The sequence below is a fragment of the Pseudoliparis swirei genome, chromosome 9 (assembly GCF_029220125.1).
Source record: "Pseudoliparis swirei isolate HS2019 ecotype Mariana Trench chromosome 9, NWPU_hadal_v1, whole genome shotgun sequence".
In the NCBI taxonomy this organism is placed as follows: Eukaryota; Metazoa; Chordata; class Actinopteri; order Perciformes; family Liparidae; genus Pseudoliparis; species Pseudoliparis swirei.
Window position 1 is genome coordinate 3,071,421 of NC_079396.1, and position 17,038 is coordinate 3,088,458.

General features: G+C 43.1%; 1 protein-coding gene and 1 long non-coding RNA gene across 3 annotated transcripts; one reads left to right on the forward strand and one right to left on the reverse strand.

Moving 5' to 3' along the window:
• Positions 1 to 2,325: 2,325 nt before the first annotated feature.
• Positions 2,326 to 15,728, forward strand: stk35 (serine/threonine kinase 35). 2 transcript variants are annotated; one of them, XM_056423601.1, is made up of 3 exons: positions 2,326 to 3,078; positions 6,375 to 7,170; positions 14,848 to 15,728. In XM_056423601.1, exons 1-2 carry the CDS (start codon positions 2,502 to 2,504, stop codon positions 7,109 to 7,111), a joined length of 1,314 nt encoding a protein of 437 aa, XP_056279576.1. In that variant the 5' UTR covers positions 2,326 to 2,501; the 3' UTR covers positions 7,112 to 7,170; positions 14,848 to 15,728. The 2 variants fall into 2 exon arrangements, 1 of the variants encoding a protein (XP_056279576.1); XR_008832889.1 differs by lacking the exons at positions 2,326 to 3,078; positions 6,375 to 7,170 and adding an exon at positions 9,382 to 10,862.
• On the reverse strand, positions 12,972 to 14,882 carry LOC130199810 (uncharacterized). Its single transcript, XR_008832890.1, has 2 exons — positions 14,795 to 14,882; positions 12,972 to 13,381 (listed from the first exon to the last, which is right to left on the reverse strand). It is a non-coding gene; the product is annotated as an uncharacterized LOC130199810 (long non-coding RNA).
• Positions 15,729 to 17,038: the final 1,310 nt, after the last annotated feature.

Here is a 17,038-nt window from a genome sequence, read left to right on the forward strand (position 1 = left end):
ACTCCACTATACTTTTCAGAGGGAACATTATTTTAATGCTTTTTACTGAACATTTACTTCACGGCTTATTTCATTGACAAACTACGATATTTTTTAGACAAAGAAATCTTATGAAATAGGATGCACTACTATAGATTTAACAGGCCGACAGCATAGTCAAATTACCTCCACTTACAGTAATACGTACACATTAATTTATTCATAATAATAATCTCATAATATTGAGTAATATTGAATTGAGCATTTCACTTGTTCCACTTTAAAGTGTAACTACTCCCAGGTCCGAGTTTAAGTCAACCTGCTAATATTACATTAGCGGTTTCATCCGCCAATGAATGCACGATGTCGCGGCAGAGATGTCGCTAGCTAACGTTAGCTCTACCTTACAACGATAGAGAGAGAGAAAGCGAGCTAACGTTAGCTCTGCTCTGATTAATCTACACTTGAATTAGATGCTCAAGGGTCCACTTTGAAGAAAATGGATGTCCATTTAAATCGGATCAATGTGGATATGATTAAAGAATCCCTGAATCTTTTCTCAGACTAGTGGAAAGAAGAACAACTTAATCCAAAATACACATAAAGGTGTTTAATAATATGTGCAGAATTATAAGCTTTAAGGTTCGACATACATGACAGCTGCAGTAGCTTGAACAGTCGCATGAGGCACTGAATTTGATGGATTTACAGTTAAACAGACCATAAATGAAACAAGAGTTATCAAGAGTATCATGACGGCTCCTGAAGTCGTCACAAAATACAATCGACTGTTTTGACATGGACAGAAATCCGTCTTTATTGTGTCGCTCAACGCTGATGGAAAGTACGCCGGAATCCCTTTTTGTGGCGGACGCACACATTCCACACATCCACTGTGCAAGGTCAGCAATTTTGAAAAAGACCAGTTAGGAAAGGTGGGTCGGGAAGGTTCAACAAACTCAGGACTTTCAAAGTGTTGTCGACTTGTTGCCTCAACGTAACTTTTGGAGCATTTTTTTAAATGTCAGTTTAAACGTATCTATATACGGATTTTAGCCCAACTTTGACCTTTTTCCTTAACCTAACTGAACCCTGAAAAATGTGATCAGAATTTTTGCTTTTCTGGCCACGGAGCTGTGACAATAGATGGTTTCCAGCCTGGTATTCATCGGCATTGACGGCCACAATGCGACGGCATAACACAAAGGCAGGACTTGTTTCTGTCTGGCAGTGCTGTGGGTTTTAGCCCCGCTAGCAAAGCAAAGGGCCCTCGGGGCTTGTTTGGGTGTAAGGAGTAGGGTGGACTCCAGGGGGGCCCACTAATAATTTATAATTTGCAAATCCTTGTCTTTTTTTGTAGTTTTTTAAATTTTGTAATTGTGCAAATACGGCGGAAAACCCATATAATAGAAAAGAAACAGATGTGACTAACACATTGGATCTTTATTCGACTCATTATAGATTGTCCAAAAAACATGTTCAACAACCAGATGAATAAATTAAAAGTAAACACAAATAGGGGGACGCAGGTGCCGTATCAAACAAGTCAGGAATATTATCAGGCACCACTCCTTCTGGTCCAGTTCGGGCCAGAAGGATGAAAACAAAAGGGTTGAATTTGCTCATGAATGCTGGACTTTTGAGGTTTTTGATGGAAGTGAATCAAGAATACTTCTGAAAAACAATTTGAAATTATGCCTTTTCTCAGGGTTAGGGTTATTTGACTCAATTGTAAAAAAAGAAAAAACAATTAACTAATAATTAGAATGTGACTTACTTACTCTTACTTACTTATTACTTATTATTACTTACTTACTTACTTACTTACTTACTTACTTATTTACTTACTCTTACTTACTTACTCTTACTTACTTACTTCTTACTTATTATTACTTACTTACTCTTACTTATTTTTTACTTCCTTACTCTTCCTTACTTACCTCTTACTTACTCTTACTTACTTATTTACTTACTCTTACTTACTTACTCTTACTTACTTACTTCTTACTTACTCTCACAGACTTACTTTTTACTTTACGCTTTACGCATGCGCGGGTCTCTGCGCAAGGTGTCCACGTGAACCCGCCCCCTCTGTGTGTGTTTTACCATCATACTCTGCATAATTTACTCTGATAAGGGTTTCAGAGCATTGGTGTCCTTTTCAAAATAAAAACAAAAGTAACGTGCTCCAGACACGGCGCGCGCAGCTTTCTCCACGCCCCTTTTTTCACCAAAACGAGATTTCCGTGAGAGGGGGGCGGGGCTGGTTTCTCCCGCAGCCAATCACCGCGTGGCTGAAGGAGCAGGCCACGCCCACTTCTCCGTGGGAGGCGGGACTTGCTGTGTCTGTGAAGCTAAAACGGGTCCCTACTTTTTTTTTTCCGTCACGGATACAGCGACAAAAGCTCCACGCTGCAGCCGGGCTGGGGTTAACCTCTCCCCGAGAACCCGGACAGACGCAAGGACGTCAAACTTTATTTGTTTAGAGTTTGAGTAATGACAGATAAACACGTCCTCCCTTCATGCTTACTTTCGACCAAGAAGAAGTTATGGATATTTGCGACGGGAAGAAGAGGAGACAGGTAAGCGGCGGCGGCGCGCGGGGCTGCAGGCGGAGCGCGGCCGTGAAGATGAAGCGGGAGGCGGGCAGAGTCCTCCGCTCGCTGACTGTGCAGGACAACAACCGTGCGGAGCCCATGGAGGAGGAGGACGAAGAAGAAGAAGAGGAGGAGGAGGAGGACTGCTTCTCCATTAGCTTCCTCCGGAACGACCGGCTGCTGGAGCCCGCCGTGGCGGTGTCCCCGCCGCGCTACAGCCTGCTGCGGGAGGTCGGCCGCGGGAGCTACGGGGTGGTTTACGAGGCCGTGGCCCGGAAAACGGGCGCCCGGGTGGCGGTGAAGAGGCTCCAGTGCGACGCGCCGGAAAACGTGGAGCTGGCGCTCGCCGAGTTCTGGGCGCTGACGAGCCTGGAGAACCGGCACCAGAACGTGGTGCAGCTGGAGGAGTGCGTGCTGCAGAAGAAGGGCCTGGCGCAGAAGATGAGCCACGGGAACAAGAGGTCCAAGCAGTACCTGCGCCTGGTGGAGACCTCGCTCAAAGGTACGCTGTCAAACTTATTGCGTCATTTTGGGAGCTGCGAAGATAATATATATTTAAGTGCATCCTACTCCAAATGCATGTCTATTAATTTACATTAATTTAGGCTCTAGATCCCTTTTTGAGCCCTTGCTGTCACATCCATTAATTAAAGAATATTAAATGCATTTTGAAAGTGTGGACATTTATTATATAAATATTTATTATTATTTAAAGTTGTATATATATATATATTTGTTTATTTACAGTTATAAATATGTATATATATAATATATATATATTATTTATTTACAGTGATATATATATATTATTTATTTACAGTGATGTATATATATACAAAATAATATATATAGATTTTATTTTTTTTAATTAAAGAAATATATAGATTTAGTGTACTGTAAATAAATAAGAGGGCCCTCTGCCCGTCCATACGTCGCCTATAAGAGGCACAGAGAGGACACTGTGTCTCGCTCGGCCTGCTAGAGAACACCGTGTACTACTTGGCACTGCCGGAGAGTTAAACTCCTCACACTAAAACAATGACGGTACAGTGTCAAGTGGGATGTTATAATGACATGGTATGAATTAATTTTTATGAAAGCTGCTTTTTTCCTCTTAAAATCCCCCCCCATGCATTTCTGTTTGTGTCATGGTTGTCACTCAGCCATGTTGACCTACTTCCTTTGTTATTGCTCAGCGTGACATATAGAAATGTACATCTGGTGAATATACAGTATCTTCAAAGGATTTCAAATGTAATACCAATGTGGAACTGTGCAGTAAAAACAAGTTTTAACGGAATCTGTATAGGGTCTTTGTCTTTTCTTCTTCTTTTAATAGCCTGGTTGTTACATAAGCGTCACCATTTGGGCTCTTGGAATAATAAAAGCATTAATCTCGAGCTGACAATCTTTTCACGGCCATGAAATGTTTGTACGGTTAACAACTCCAAGGATTTGTTTTTCTCTTTTATTTGCCCTCTTACCTCTTTTGTTTCCATCTATTTGACTTTGTTTCTAAGTTACAATGATAGGTTTTTCAAAGTGTCCTTTTCAAAATAAAAAACAAGTAACGTGCTCCAGACACGGCGCGCGCAGCTTTCTCCACGCCCCTTTTTTCACCAAAACGAGATTTCCGTGAGAGGGGGGCGGGGCTGGTTTCTCCCGCAGCCAATCACCGCGTGGCTGAAGGAGCAGGCCACGCCCACTTCTCCGTGGGAGGCGGGACTTGCTGTGTCTGTGAAGCTAAAACGGGTCCCTACTTTTTTTTTTCCGTCACGGATACAGCGACAAAAGCTCCACGCTGCAGCCGGGCTGGGGTTAACCTCTCCCCGAGAACCCGGACAGACGCAAGGACGTCAAACTTTATTTGTTTAGAGTTTGAGTAATGACAGATAAACACGTCCTCCCTTCATGCTTACTTTCGACCAAGAAGAAGTTATGGATATTTGCGACGGGAAGAAGAGGAGACAGGTAAGCGGCGGCGGCGCGCGGGGCTGCAGGCGGAGCGCGGCCGTGAAGATGAAGCGGGAGGCGGGCAGAGTCCTCCGCTCGCTGACGGTGCAGGACAACAACCGTGCGGAGCCATGGAGGAGGACGAAGAAGAAGAAGAGGAGGAGGAGGAGGACTGCTTCTCCATTAGCTTCCTCCGGAACGACCGGCTGCTGGAGCCCGCCGTGGCGGTGTCCCCGCCGCGCTACAGCCTGCTGCGGGAGGTCGGCCGCGGGAGCTACGGGGTGGTTTACGAGGCCGTGGCCCGGAAAACGGGCGCCCGGGTGGCGGTGAAGAGGCTCCAGTGCGACGCGCCGGAAAACGTGGAGCTGGCGCTCGCCGAGTTCTGGGCGCTGACGAGCCTGGAGAACCGGCACCAGAACGTGGTGCAGCTGGAGGAGTGCGTGCTGCAGAAGAAGGGCCTGGCGCAGAAGATGAGCCACGGGAACAAGAGGTCCAAGCAGTACCTGCGCCTGGTGGAGACCTCGCTCAAAGGTACGCTGTCAAACTTATTGCGTCATTTTGGGAGCTGCGAAGATAATATATATTTAAGTGCATCCTACTCCAAATGCATGTCTATTAATTTACATTAATTTAGGCTCTAGATCCCTTTTTGAGCCCTTGCTGTCACATCCATTAATTAAAGAATATTAAATGCATTTTGAAAGTGTTGACATTTATTATATAAATATTTATTATTATTTAAAGTTGTATATTATATACATTTTTTTATTTACAGTTATAAATATGTATATATATAATATATATATATTATTTATTTACAGTGATATATATATATTATTTATTTACAGTGATGTATATATATATAAATAATATATATATATAATTATTTTTTAAAGAAATATATAGATTTAGTGTACTGTAAATAAATAAGAGGGCCCTCTGCCGGTCCATACGTCGCCTATAGGAGGCACAGAGAGGACACTGTCTCGCTCGGCCTGCTAGAGAACACCGTGTACTACTTGGCACTGCCGGAGAGTTAAACTCCTCACACTAAAACAATGACGGTACAGTGTCAAGTGGGATGTTATAATGACATGGTGTGAATTAATTTGTATGAAAGCTGCTTTTTTCCTCTTAAAATCTCCCCCCCATGCATTTCTGTTTGTGTCATGGTTGTCACTCAGCCATGTTGACCTACTTCCTTTGTTATTGCTCAGCGTGACATATAGAAATGTACATCTGGTGAATATACAGTATCTTCAAAGGATTTCAAATGTAATACCAATGTGGAACTGTGCAGTAAAAACAAGTTTAAACGGAATCTGTATAGAGTCTTTGTCTTTTCTTCTTCTTTTAATAGCCTGGTTGTTACATAAGCGTCACCATTTGGGCTCTTGGAATAATAAAAGCATTAATCTCGAGCTGACAATCTTTTCACGGCCATGAAATGTTTGTACTGTTAACAACTCCAAGGATTTGTTTCTTTCTCTTTTATTTGCCCTCTTACCTCTTTTGTTTCCATCTATTTGACTTTGTTTCTAAAGTGTAGAAGCAACACAGAGGCAGTGTGAGGTCAAAGGTCAGGGATGTCGTATGTGTTTGGAGGATAATTTGTAATTCGTGATATCGAGCGATACAAAATAAACTGAATTGATATCAGCTTATTGCAGATACAGTGTTAGTATAATGACTATTTTCTAACAGTCTTCCCATCAGGGTTCCCCCTCAGTGTTTAATAAATAAGGTTTAAATGTAGTCTCAATCTTTAAAGTAGCATTATTTCACTGAAGTTCCCGTTCCTCTTCACGCGTCCCGGTTTGAATGTCCCGTGTGTCCGTCCCGCAGGCGAGCGCATCCCGGGCCACCCGGAGGAGCCGTGCTACCTCTGGTTCGTCATGGAGTTCTGCGAGGGCGGCGACCTCAACCAGTACATCCTGTCCCGGCGGCCCGACCCCCAGACCAACCGCAGCTTCATGCGCCAGCTGGCGAGCGCCGTGGCGTTTCTGCACAAGAACAACATCGTCCACCGCGACCTCAAGCCGGACAACATCCTCATCTCGCAGAAGTCCGGCTCGCCCGTCCTCAAAGTGGCCGACTTCGGCCTCAGCAAAGTGTGCGCGGGCCTCAACTCCAAGAACAGCGAGGAGCGCCCGGCGGCGGGCGGCGGCGGCGGCGACCAGAACAACGTCGTCAACATCAACAAGTTCTGGCTGTCGTCGGCCTGCGGCTCCGACTTCTACATGGCGCCCGAGGTGTGGGAGGGCCACTACACGGCCAAGGCCGACATCTTCGCGCTGGGCATCATCATCTGGGCGATGATCGAGCGGATCACCTTCATCGACGGCGAGTCGAAGCGCGAGCTGCTCGGCACGTACATCCGGCAGGGCGCGGAGATCGTGCCCGTCGGGGAGGCTCTGCTGGAGAACCCCAAGATGGTTCTGCACATCCCGCAGAGGGCCCGGAGCTCCATGTCCGAGGGGCTGAAGGAACTCCTCCAGGACATGCTGGCGGTCAACCCTCAGGACCGGCCGGACGCCTTCCAGCTGGAGGTGCGGATGGGCCAAGTCACGTGTGCTGCGTGACGGCGGGCCATCTTTCCCCAAAACCCTCTCCTCAAAGAAGGGACCCCTTTCCTTCCCAGGTGAGCTCGACTTCCCCGTGTTCCTAGGAATGCTCTCTGTTGGGAACCGTAAATACCTTTTGTCATATTTACTCACACTTTAGCCTTTTCCTGGGGAATAAGGTGCCATATACAAGATACACTGGTTTTTTTTATATTGGAATTTTCAGATTATTTCGTAAGAACATGACTTAATTGGGTCAAATGAAACCTGCCATACACATACAGACAGAATGTTGGCCAGTATATGCTTCTTTTTTGTGTGGATGTGCTAGATTAAGATGTTTATTTGATTTTTTTAAAGATGTTTATTTGAGATGTTTATTTAGTCTTTTATATAATGTAATAGATTTAATTATTTTAGTTTGAAAGGTTCCACCGGGCCCGAAGCAAAAGAACCAATCGGAGCCGAGGAGACGCAGCGGTCGGTCACTGTTTGTCAAACTACTGCAACGCCGATTAAATATTCATCAATGTTCTGATATTCTGCATCGTGTTTATGTTTTCAGAAACATATTTCAGTTATCTTCAAAATTAAAACGTTTTCCTCCGGTGGGCGGAGCTTGTTTTTGGTTTTGTCGGTTTCAAAAGTGGCGGCAGAGTCTCCCAATTTATGATTTTAAAACGCTTGTGACGATATGTTTTAAGATTGTTGAATCACATTTGATTTGCACCGCCTGGTTTGACAGTTTGATCGAGCGTTCGTGAGCCGTGATTGGCAGCTTCTCCTCGACTCTGATTGGTCGCCCTTAGGGGTACAGTTTTGCCCCACTGACTGGAATCCAGGGGCATTTACAAAGAAATCAGGGGCACTTTTTGAAACTTGTGAAATAAAATGTAACCTGTGTTCAAAAGTAATAAATATACTTTTTTAGGCTTACAGTATATGAGCAATTATCATAAAAATGACAAGACTTTTAACCCTTGTGTTGCCTTCGGGTCATTTTGACCCGATTCAATATTTAACCCTCCTGTGTGGTCCTTGTGCGCCGGTCAATTTGACCCGATTCAATGTTTAATTGTTCTTTAGAGTCGGTGTTCTTTCGGGAGTCAACAAACAAACATAAAGTACCTCACACTTAAACTTGGAAAACAATATTAATTCTAATAATTTTCTGGAGATTTTAATAGATGGGGTCATATTGACCTCAAGGGTAAAATATGTTAGTAAATATAAAGGTAACAGGAGGGTGAAACATTGAATCGGGTCAAATTGACCCGAAGGCAACACAAGGGTTAAGCAGTAGTCTACACATTCAAAGTGTTTTCTTAAATGTCTTATTTCTTTGAGGCTATTTATTGTTAAATTTCTTAAACTACTATTAACAATAATATTTATTCTTTGTTTTTTTTATAATTCAAAATTGAGGACACGACAAAGAATAAAAACAAAACGCTATTCAATTTTGGGGGCATTCATTTGCCCCTCGTGATATCAGGAGCAACATTATATTTCTTCGGGGCAGTTTTGCCCTTTGCCCTGGTGTGTGTCCGACGCCAAGTACAGCTATTGATGTAGGCGGGAGGGAGGAGGACTCGGGGTACAACCTGGGCCCGCGGCAACCGGTTTATCGGGTTTGTATCAACACCCGGCTGCGGTGAAAATCTCTTGCGTCGCAAGTCACTTCCTTCCTGTGACATCATTGTCCTTTTCGCTGCTCGCTTCCTCGTTGATTTGCATATTTCCTCGTTGGATTAGAACGCCACGGTTCACTGCATTACTGTTGACGTGTGCTAATTATTACCGAGGCATCATAGCATAACCTAATGGACGTTAGCCGCTAGCTCCAGTGCTAACAACGTTTCTAGCTCTCACGTGTGCACATACATGTAATTTGACTCGGGTTACACGTACGCCCGCGTCGTACATACATCGTCATTTACAAAGAGCAGGATAAATATAAAAGACATTGAAGACAGCAGAATAGCAACATGTATGTACAATATAAACACAACAACGACAACAATAACAATCCTGCTACTGATTTCAACAGTGACGTGTTGTCCAGGAGCGTCATCAGGGATCAGGGGCTAGAAATCATTAATGCCAATATCTAGAAAAGCACTATTTATATATATATATATATATATATATATATACACAAACTTGTATTTATATATATGTATATTAAAAGTGTATATATTAATATATATACAAATTTTTACATGTATAAACGTGTATATATATTTATTAATTTTTATATATATAAATGTGTATATATAACAATTTTAAATATATTTATATATACATATATATATATTTATACAAACATTTGTATATCTATAAAAATATATTTATATACATCTATATATATACATGTACTTAATCAGGAGCTAGCCTCTCCCACTTTCTAAAGAAGGACATGATAAACGCATCATTAAAATCCAATAATAGGATATATATTTGCCATTTTGCATGCACTTCATGAATACTTTTGTACGTTTATGTCTCATTTGCATATTGTAGTCACAAAAACATCTCACCGCGCGTCTAGTTCCTCATCTCCTCACCTTGTTCACTGCTCCCTAACGTACGAGGCCGCCTCCCTCTTCTGCACTGCGACGTCGCCAGCGGTGAAGAATGCGTCACGAATGAGATTATCTATTGTTGCTGCGACGCTGCCTTTAGAAGAATGTTCCTGTTTGATTACAAGAGGAATAATGCCCGGCACCGTCCCCCCCCACCCCCCGTTTATGGAAACTGTAAAATTAAAGAATAACCAGTTGCTCATGCACTTTTTTTGCAGCCGCGTTGTTTTTTTCTAGGAGATTTGGTCGTACTCGCTATTCTGAGAGATGACTGACAGTCGTGTGATTCTAAAAAGAATAAAAAAATGTGTTGCAACTGAATGTAAATATTTAATATATATGTATTATTGGGGTTTTGCAACTTTTATCAACTAACCCCCTCAGCCTTCAGTCTGCATTCTGCATCCTAACTCCTTTCTTAAAGCGACAGCGCTCCCTTTATTTTATTATTTTCAGTATTTAAAATATTTTCTTTTAAGTAGGCATCAATTGGACATTTACAGAAGTCCTTTAGAAAGTTAACATTGCATGTGCAGAAATACTAAATGTCTAACGACCTGCAACAGGAAATGGTGGAAAATCTAATGAAATGTTAAAAACAACGTAATTATATTACTTTCAGCCTCATATCATCACCATCTGTTTTGTCCGATGCCACCCCCTCCCCACCTCTCCCCCGCCCATCTATCTCACCCATCCTCCCTGCCCCCCCCCCTCCCCCTCCCCTCGCTGCCGGACAATGAGAGTGCCGGTTCAGGGCTTACGGAGGATCGCTTCTGGAACATTTTGTCCTCTCGCCGTCTGACAGCGAGAGGACAAACGCACACAGAGATTTCCCTCTTGTGTAAACCAGACCGGGGTACTGTACTGTAAGCCCTCCCCCCCCTCCGGGTCCCACATTGTGCACACAGTCCTCACTCTGGGAATCCTTTTCCTTTTTCTTTTTTTTTTATTCCACCGGCGGCGCGCACCGGCTTTTTAAACAAGTCGGGGCATCGCCGGGGTGTGTTGTCCTCGCTCGGCACGCACGACCTTTCACAAAACCACGGAGGCCTTCAGGAGCAGAGTTGAGGAGTTTTTTTTTTTTCATCTCTTTGCGTGTCTGCCATGTCACGTGAACACCTGGACAAAAGACTGAGGGTGTGTGAGAGGATGCTGATGCTGCTCCCCTCGTAGTTTTGAAGGTACACGATGTTCTCCGTCCGCTCAGTCAGGGAGGGGTTTATTATGAAAGAGGGGCGGAGGAAACGGCGGAGGCAGGCCACCGGTTTTATGTGTTTTTCGGGGGGGGGGGGGCGTTATGCAACCCGGGTTGTAAAAGCTGCGGAGGTTGTAAATATTTCTCTTTCAGGCCCTCGGGGGGTTCAGAGGGAGCGAGCCGCCACAACCAGTTCTGGTGGCGGATCGCGTCTTTGTGTTTATTCAAAAAAGAAACCGTGTGAGCCAATTTTGTATTCGTGTAATTTGTTCATTAAAAAAAATAAAAACCACCTCTGGAGCCGTCCATCGCCCTCCTAAAGCGTCCAGGACGCATCCCACGGTGCTCTGGAACGACCCGGATCTTCATCTCTTTCCGCTCCGCCGTCCCCATTCATGGAAGCCGTGTTGGAGCCAACGGGCCGTGAGCTCTTCACACGCCGCGTTAACCTCCTCTGTGCCGGCGCCTGTACGCCGCGGTCGTCTTCGGGCCTCGTAGGCGGGTTGTCTTCAATACTCTGGTTCTACACGGGTCAGACAGACGGGCGGGGCTCACTTGGACCTGTAAATACTACATGTGAAGAGACATGGGCTGCATCTGTTGCAAGGGCGGGGGGCGGGGCGCACGATTGGCCCCTCCCCCTTTCGTGGATTTGCTCCGCCGCCGTCGCCCCGAGACTAAAATGAGGAGCGTAAGAACTTCAAGATGGCAGGATTACCCGCGGAGCGCAGATGGTGGAGCGAAAGAAAACCTCTAACCAATGCGGACGTGGCAAATATTTGTCCTGGTTCACATTTTGTTGGAATTCTTTTTTTAATCCGCACAGAACCAGAACCTCGTATCATTTGTCTAATTTCTCTATTCTCAAGACTTCAAACACAGAAAGTGTTCCGCCAGGCCGGCGTTGCTCTAGATCTGTGGCGCTCGAGTACCCCCCCTCACCAGTGCAAAGCATTTTGGGTAATATGCAGCATTGCGACATCACTGTCTGATTTAATTCAGAATATATATATAATTCAGTTTATAAACTCACACTGACTTTTTTTTTCCAAGTTATATTTAAAGGATTTTTGTAATGGATGCTCATTTTAAATATCAATATTTTTTAAGTTCCCGTGCCCCCTGGAGTGCCGTCACCCCCCCTCAGGGGGCGCAGTGCGTCCCTCCATTTGAGGACCACTGTCCTCGACGACTGATCGGGAAAGAACGGCGCTCTGTGGCCGTTTTACCAGAAAGCGTAAATCCCGAAAGTCTTCCCGACCCTTGAAGTGATGTCATTGTCTCCTCCGCTGAGGACGTTCACGCTTTCGATTACCCAAAAACTACTTGTCCGGTTTACTTGGCACTGGCCGGGGAGGCCGGGGCGCCATTGGAGCGGATTCTAATCGCGTGCATGGAGGCTAATGGCGCCAACAGCCGCAGCGGTGCTAATGGAGCTAACGGTGAAAAAGAACGTGAATTCTCCGATTGCCGCCGTTTTTGTTGTTTTTTTGCCGCAGGTCCTAGTGCCCCTTCTAGTTATTAATGGGGATCGTCGTATTGCGCAACCTCTTGTTATTTGCCAGGAATACTTTGCCAGTTTTTTTTTTTTCATCCACAGACACACACACACACACACACCTTAAACTTACATAATGAAGAGTTCTAAACAGCCAAGAGGAATGTGTTGGTTTAACCACCCGGGGGCCCGTGAAGAAACGGCACACCCGCTCTCTCTCTCTCTCTCTCTCTCTCTCTCTCTCTCTCTCTCACTCACACAACTGGTTATCCTCGAGAGAGCGAGTGAGAGAACCAAATTGAGGGCTTTTAAAACTCTTCTACACACACACACACCCCGTGTGGACGGGTTCACACACTGGTTCCTATGATGTGTTTTCGGTGTTGAACCCGTGAAAGCAGCTGCTCGTGGCCGTTGGTCGGAATGTTAGCCGCCGGTCGGCCATGTTGAGAGCCGCGTGGAGGCAACATAGAAACGCTATTGCGTTCTGTGTTGTGCACCTAATGTAATCGTATATACCTTATGGAAAGAACTGTAGGAAAATGTAGATGCGTTATAAATGTTCAACCTCCAAGTTGCACAATAAACTCGTGACAATTCATTTCAGACCTTTTTTGCGTCTGTTTTCTTTTAATCAGAATTATTATTAAGACGTTTTTAGCGCTGCTAAAGGGAACGATAGCTAACTGTTGCAGGTGAGGACAGTTTGGGTTTGTGCCCACTAGTAAATATGGAACTTTTTTTTATTTGACTAATGTCCTCGTGTAAACACCCGGGGGTGGGGGAGGGGGTCCATTCGGCAGATGAAAGTGTGTCACGCCTTCACAGTGCTTTGTTTGAAGTGGTTTCCACCTCGTGCGCGTTGGTAGTTCTGAAGAGTTCCAGGTCACAGCGGCTTATAAACGGATACAAAGACGTTCCTCTGTACCAAAGCTTCTCGACAGCCACAGCGGCAAACATTTACCGGAGGATTAATTAAACCCAATGACCTCCCGGTCGGTCGTTCGCTGTGGAAAAAGAAACGTAAATCAAATTGCCACTGAGTTGTCCTTAATTTATAATAATATATATAATTTATACAATATATAATATTGTATAAATATGTAATATATAACACAATATATATATTAATTTATAATTATAATAATATATATGAATATATAATTTCAATGTATTACCAATTATGTCACTCCAGAGGACTCCTCATTGTTAACAGTGTAACAATGAGGAGTCCTCTGGAGTGACATAAGCACATCCATGGCACTTTATTGTATGTATAATCTTTAATTCTCTCACTGTGTTGATTCAGGGTTCATACACGTGTTGACCAATGGGCTTCCAGGACTTTAAACCACATTTTCATGTCAGAAAATGTTGTGAAATCTCGGTGTTTACATGTGTATAAACCTGAAATGACAAATGAATGAGACACCAGTTTGATTAAAAGAATACATATTTATATAAATGGTTATTCTTTTAATCAAACTGTGTAAATCAACATGTGAATACAACACATTTCCATGATTTTTTTTTTTTCACGGACTTTTCCAGGCCTGAAAAGAACAATCTTTTTAATTCAATGTCTTTTCAAGGTTTTACACGAACCCTGTGATTGTTGTTAATGTTCTTGTCTATTGCTGCATGACATATTCCTTGGCAATAAGAGGTTCTGATTCACGTGCGCGCTTCTCCCTGCTAAGCCGACCCACTTGTGCTCCCGCCATGTGCTGCGAGGCTTATGCAACAAACGGCTGCTAGCGTGAGCGCTGGCACGCCAGCCGCCGGCTGTTTACCCGCTCAGTCATTGAATGAGCATTACTGATGGTTACTGATCAGTCAGCATTATCCAGTGACTGCACCAGCAGTCCATTATACAATATGCAGGGTTCCTACGTTATGAAAAACCTGGGAAAGTCAAAAGATTGTTATTTCCAGTCCTGGAAAAGTCCAAAAATAGTTATTTCCAGTTCTGGAAAGTCCAAAAATTGTTATTTCCAGTCCTGGAAAAGTCAAATAATTGTTATTTCCAGTTCTGGAAACTCAAAAAATTGTTATTTCCAGTCATGGAAAGTCAATTCTTTTTTATTTCCAGTCCTGGAAAGTCAAAAAATGGTTATTTCCAGTCCTGGAAAAGTAATTAAAAAATGTATTTCCAGCCATAGAAAAGTCATTGAAATGTGTTATATTCATATGTTAATTGACACGGTATACTGTATGCTTTGGAATTCTCATTGTTAGTTTAAAATACGACATTTTCTCACTTTTTCATGTTTACACTCGAGATTTCACAACCTTTCGTCTTGGAAATGTGGTTTAAAGTGCTGGACACCCATTGGTCTAAATGTGTATGAACCCTGAATACAGATATCCAGACATTGGGTATCCCAGACGCCCCGATGGTAGGAACCGTGTGACCAGACCTTTGTTCTTGTGGCGCCGTGCTGACCTGCTTCCTGCTTTGTGTCCCCTGCAGCTTTGTTTACTCCGTGGACGTGGACTCCCGCTGGACACTCGACAAACTCTCGAGAATTGTGAAGAATCCACAATCATGATGGGACCGGCCAATGATTCCAACAAAAATAAACACAACTCTGGGACGGGGAAAAACCGTCCGCAAAGCCAGACCACAGCCAGCTCCAGGTGGGCGTCGCCGTGGAGCCGAGGACATTCTGACTGGTGGATTGACGGACGCGTGACGACCAGGTGTACGACGTGTTTTATATTCGTCGATGTGTGTGTAATGTAAAGGTACCGCACTGGACCGGGACCTTTGAGGTCCGTGCGTCGCAATGCAGACGATGGTGGGGGGGGGGGGGAGGAAGGAGCAAGCAGAGAGCGGTTAGAAGCATAAGAGCAAAGCAGTGAGTCTGACATGTTCTGGACCTACGAAGCTCTGCCACAGTTCAGTGACTCGGCAGTAGTAGTAGATTTAAAGGGACAGTACACCCCAAAATCAAATGGGTAACATTGGTCAAATCGGATATGGGATTGCTGTGGGGATGAGGATCTTTACATCTATACTTCCAACTGTCCCCCCCTGTTGTTTCCTTTAGACTCTTTTAAATCAAGTAATGATTCCACTTGAAAGACACTTGACACTATGCAAAACGTTCCACCGCCTCGCCGTAGAAACACCGAACAGTTCGTGTGGAACATCTTTGTTTCTCGCCATCTTTTCTCTTTTCAGTGCATCTGTCTCCAGTGTGTACAGACGGTGTGTTTATGTTGCGTTCAATAAGAAGTTGCTTCTTGGTAATGAAGCCGACGGGAGCCATTGGGTGTTTGGAGAAAACATCGTGTTTTTGCTGTAAATATGTTTGACAACTTTTCTTGGAATAAAATGATCAAAAACTTTGACTGTCTGGATAATTATATTTAATTATAATTAAAGTGTTATTAATAATTATAACCACATTTAGGTGTGCATAATAAGAGATGTGGATCATCAATGGCTCTCAACATGTAGCTAATGGTAAGAGTTTAAATCCCGTTAGCTGTCATTTATAATGTTTTCTTTAGATTGTTTTTATTATTTTAAGTTAAATCTTTGGTAGGCAATTTATTTTAGAAGCATTGTTCATGCACTGCAGACAGAGGATCATGTTTGAAATATTTTTGTGGGTATTTTTTAATGTGTCTGTGCGGTTCAGTCTAGCGAATGTGAGAAATCAGAAACACCTGGACTTCAAATGTGCCACTAACCTCCACTGAAAGATGAACTAAGGTTTTGAGAGCAAATTTCTCATTTGTAAGCAAAAAATATATATAAACTGAATATAAATTGTTAGTTTTGCTTATGAAACTTGCATTTTTGGGTGCAAATATATTATATTGCAAATATAATGTATTTATATATATATATAATATATACACTACCGTTCAAAAGTTTGGGGTCACTTAGAAATGTCTTCATTTTTCAAAGAAAAGCACAGTTTTTTCAATAAAGATAACATTAATCAAAAATACCCACTCTACATTGTTAATGTGGTAAATGACTATTCTAGGTGGAAACGTCTGGTTTCTAATGAAATATCTCCAGAGGTGTATAGAGGCCCATTTCCATCAACGATCACTCCAGTGTTCTAATGGTACATTGTGTTTGCTCATCGCCTTAGAAGACTAATGTCTGATTAGAAAACCCTTGTGCAATTATGTTAGCACAGCTGAAAACAGTTATGCTGGTGATATAAGCTATACAACTGGCCTTCCTTTGAGCTTGAAGTTTGAAGAACAAAATTAATACTTCAAATATTAATCATTATTTCTAACCTTGTCAATGTCTTGACTATATTTTTTATTCAATTTTCAATTCATTTGATGAATAAAAGTGAGTTTTCATGGAAGACACGAAATTGTCTGGATGACCCCAAACTTTTGAACGGTAGTGTATTTATATATATATAATTTTTTATAATATATTTTTATATATAAATATATATTTATATATATTATATAACTATTCAGAGAATTCGGGGTTTACCAAATTTGAGGCATTACAAAGAAGTCCAGAGAGGAAACGCAGACCCTCTAATCTCAGCTGCGGGATCGTAAAACGTGATTCGATTTATTTTGGGAACACTTGGAAATAACGATGAACAAATTGCTCCGAGCTGCTTCCTGATCTATCCGGTTGTAAAGCGACCAAAGCGAAACCACATTTATCT

What these genes read in the sequence shown, in the direction of transcription:
- stk35 (XM_056423601.1), top strand. Translation starts at nt 2,502, where the DNA reads ATGCTTACTTTCGACCAAGAAGAAGTTATGGATATTTGCGACGGGAAG. An exon ending in GGTGGAGACCTCGCTCAAAG is followed by an intron (nt 3,079 to 6,374) that starts GTACGCTGTCAA and finishes TCCGTCCCGCAG; the next exon opens with GCGAGCGCATCCCGGGCCAC.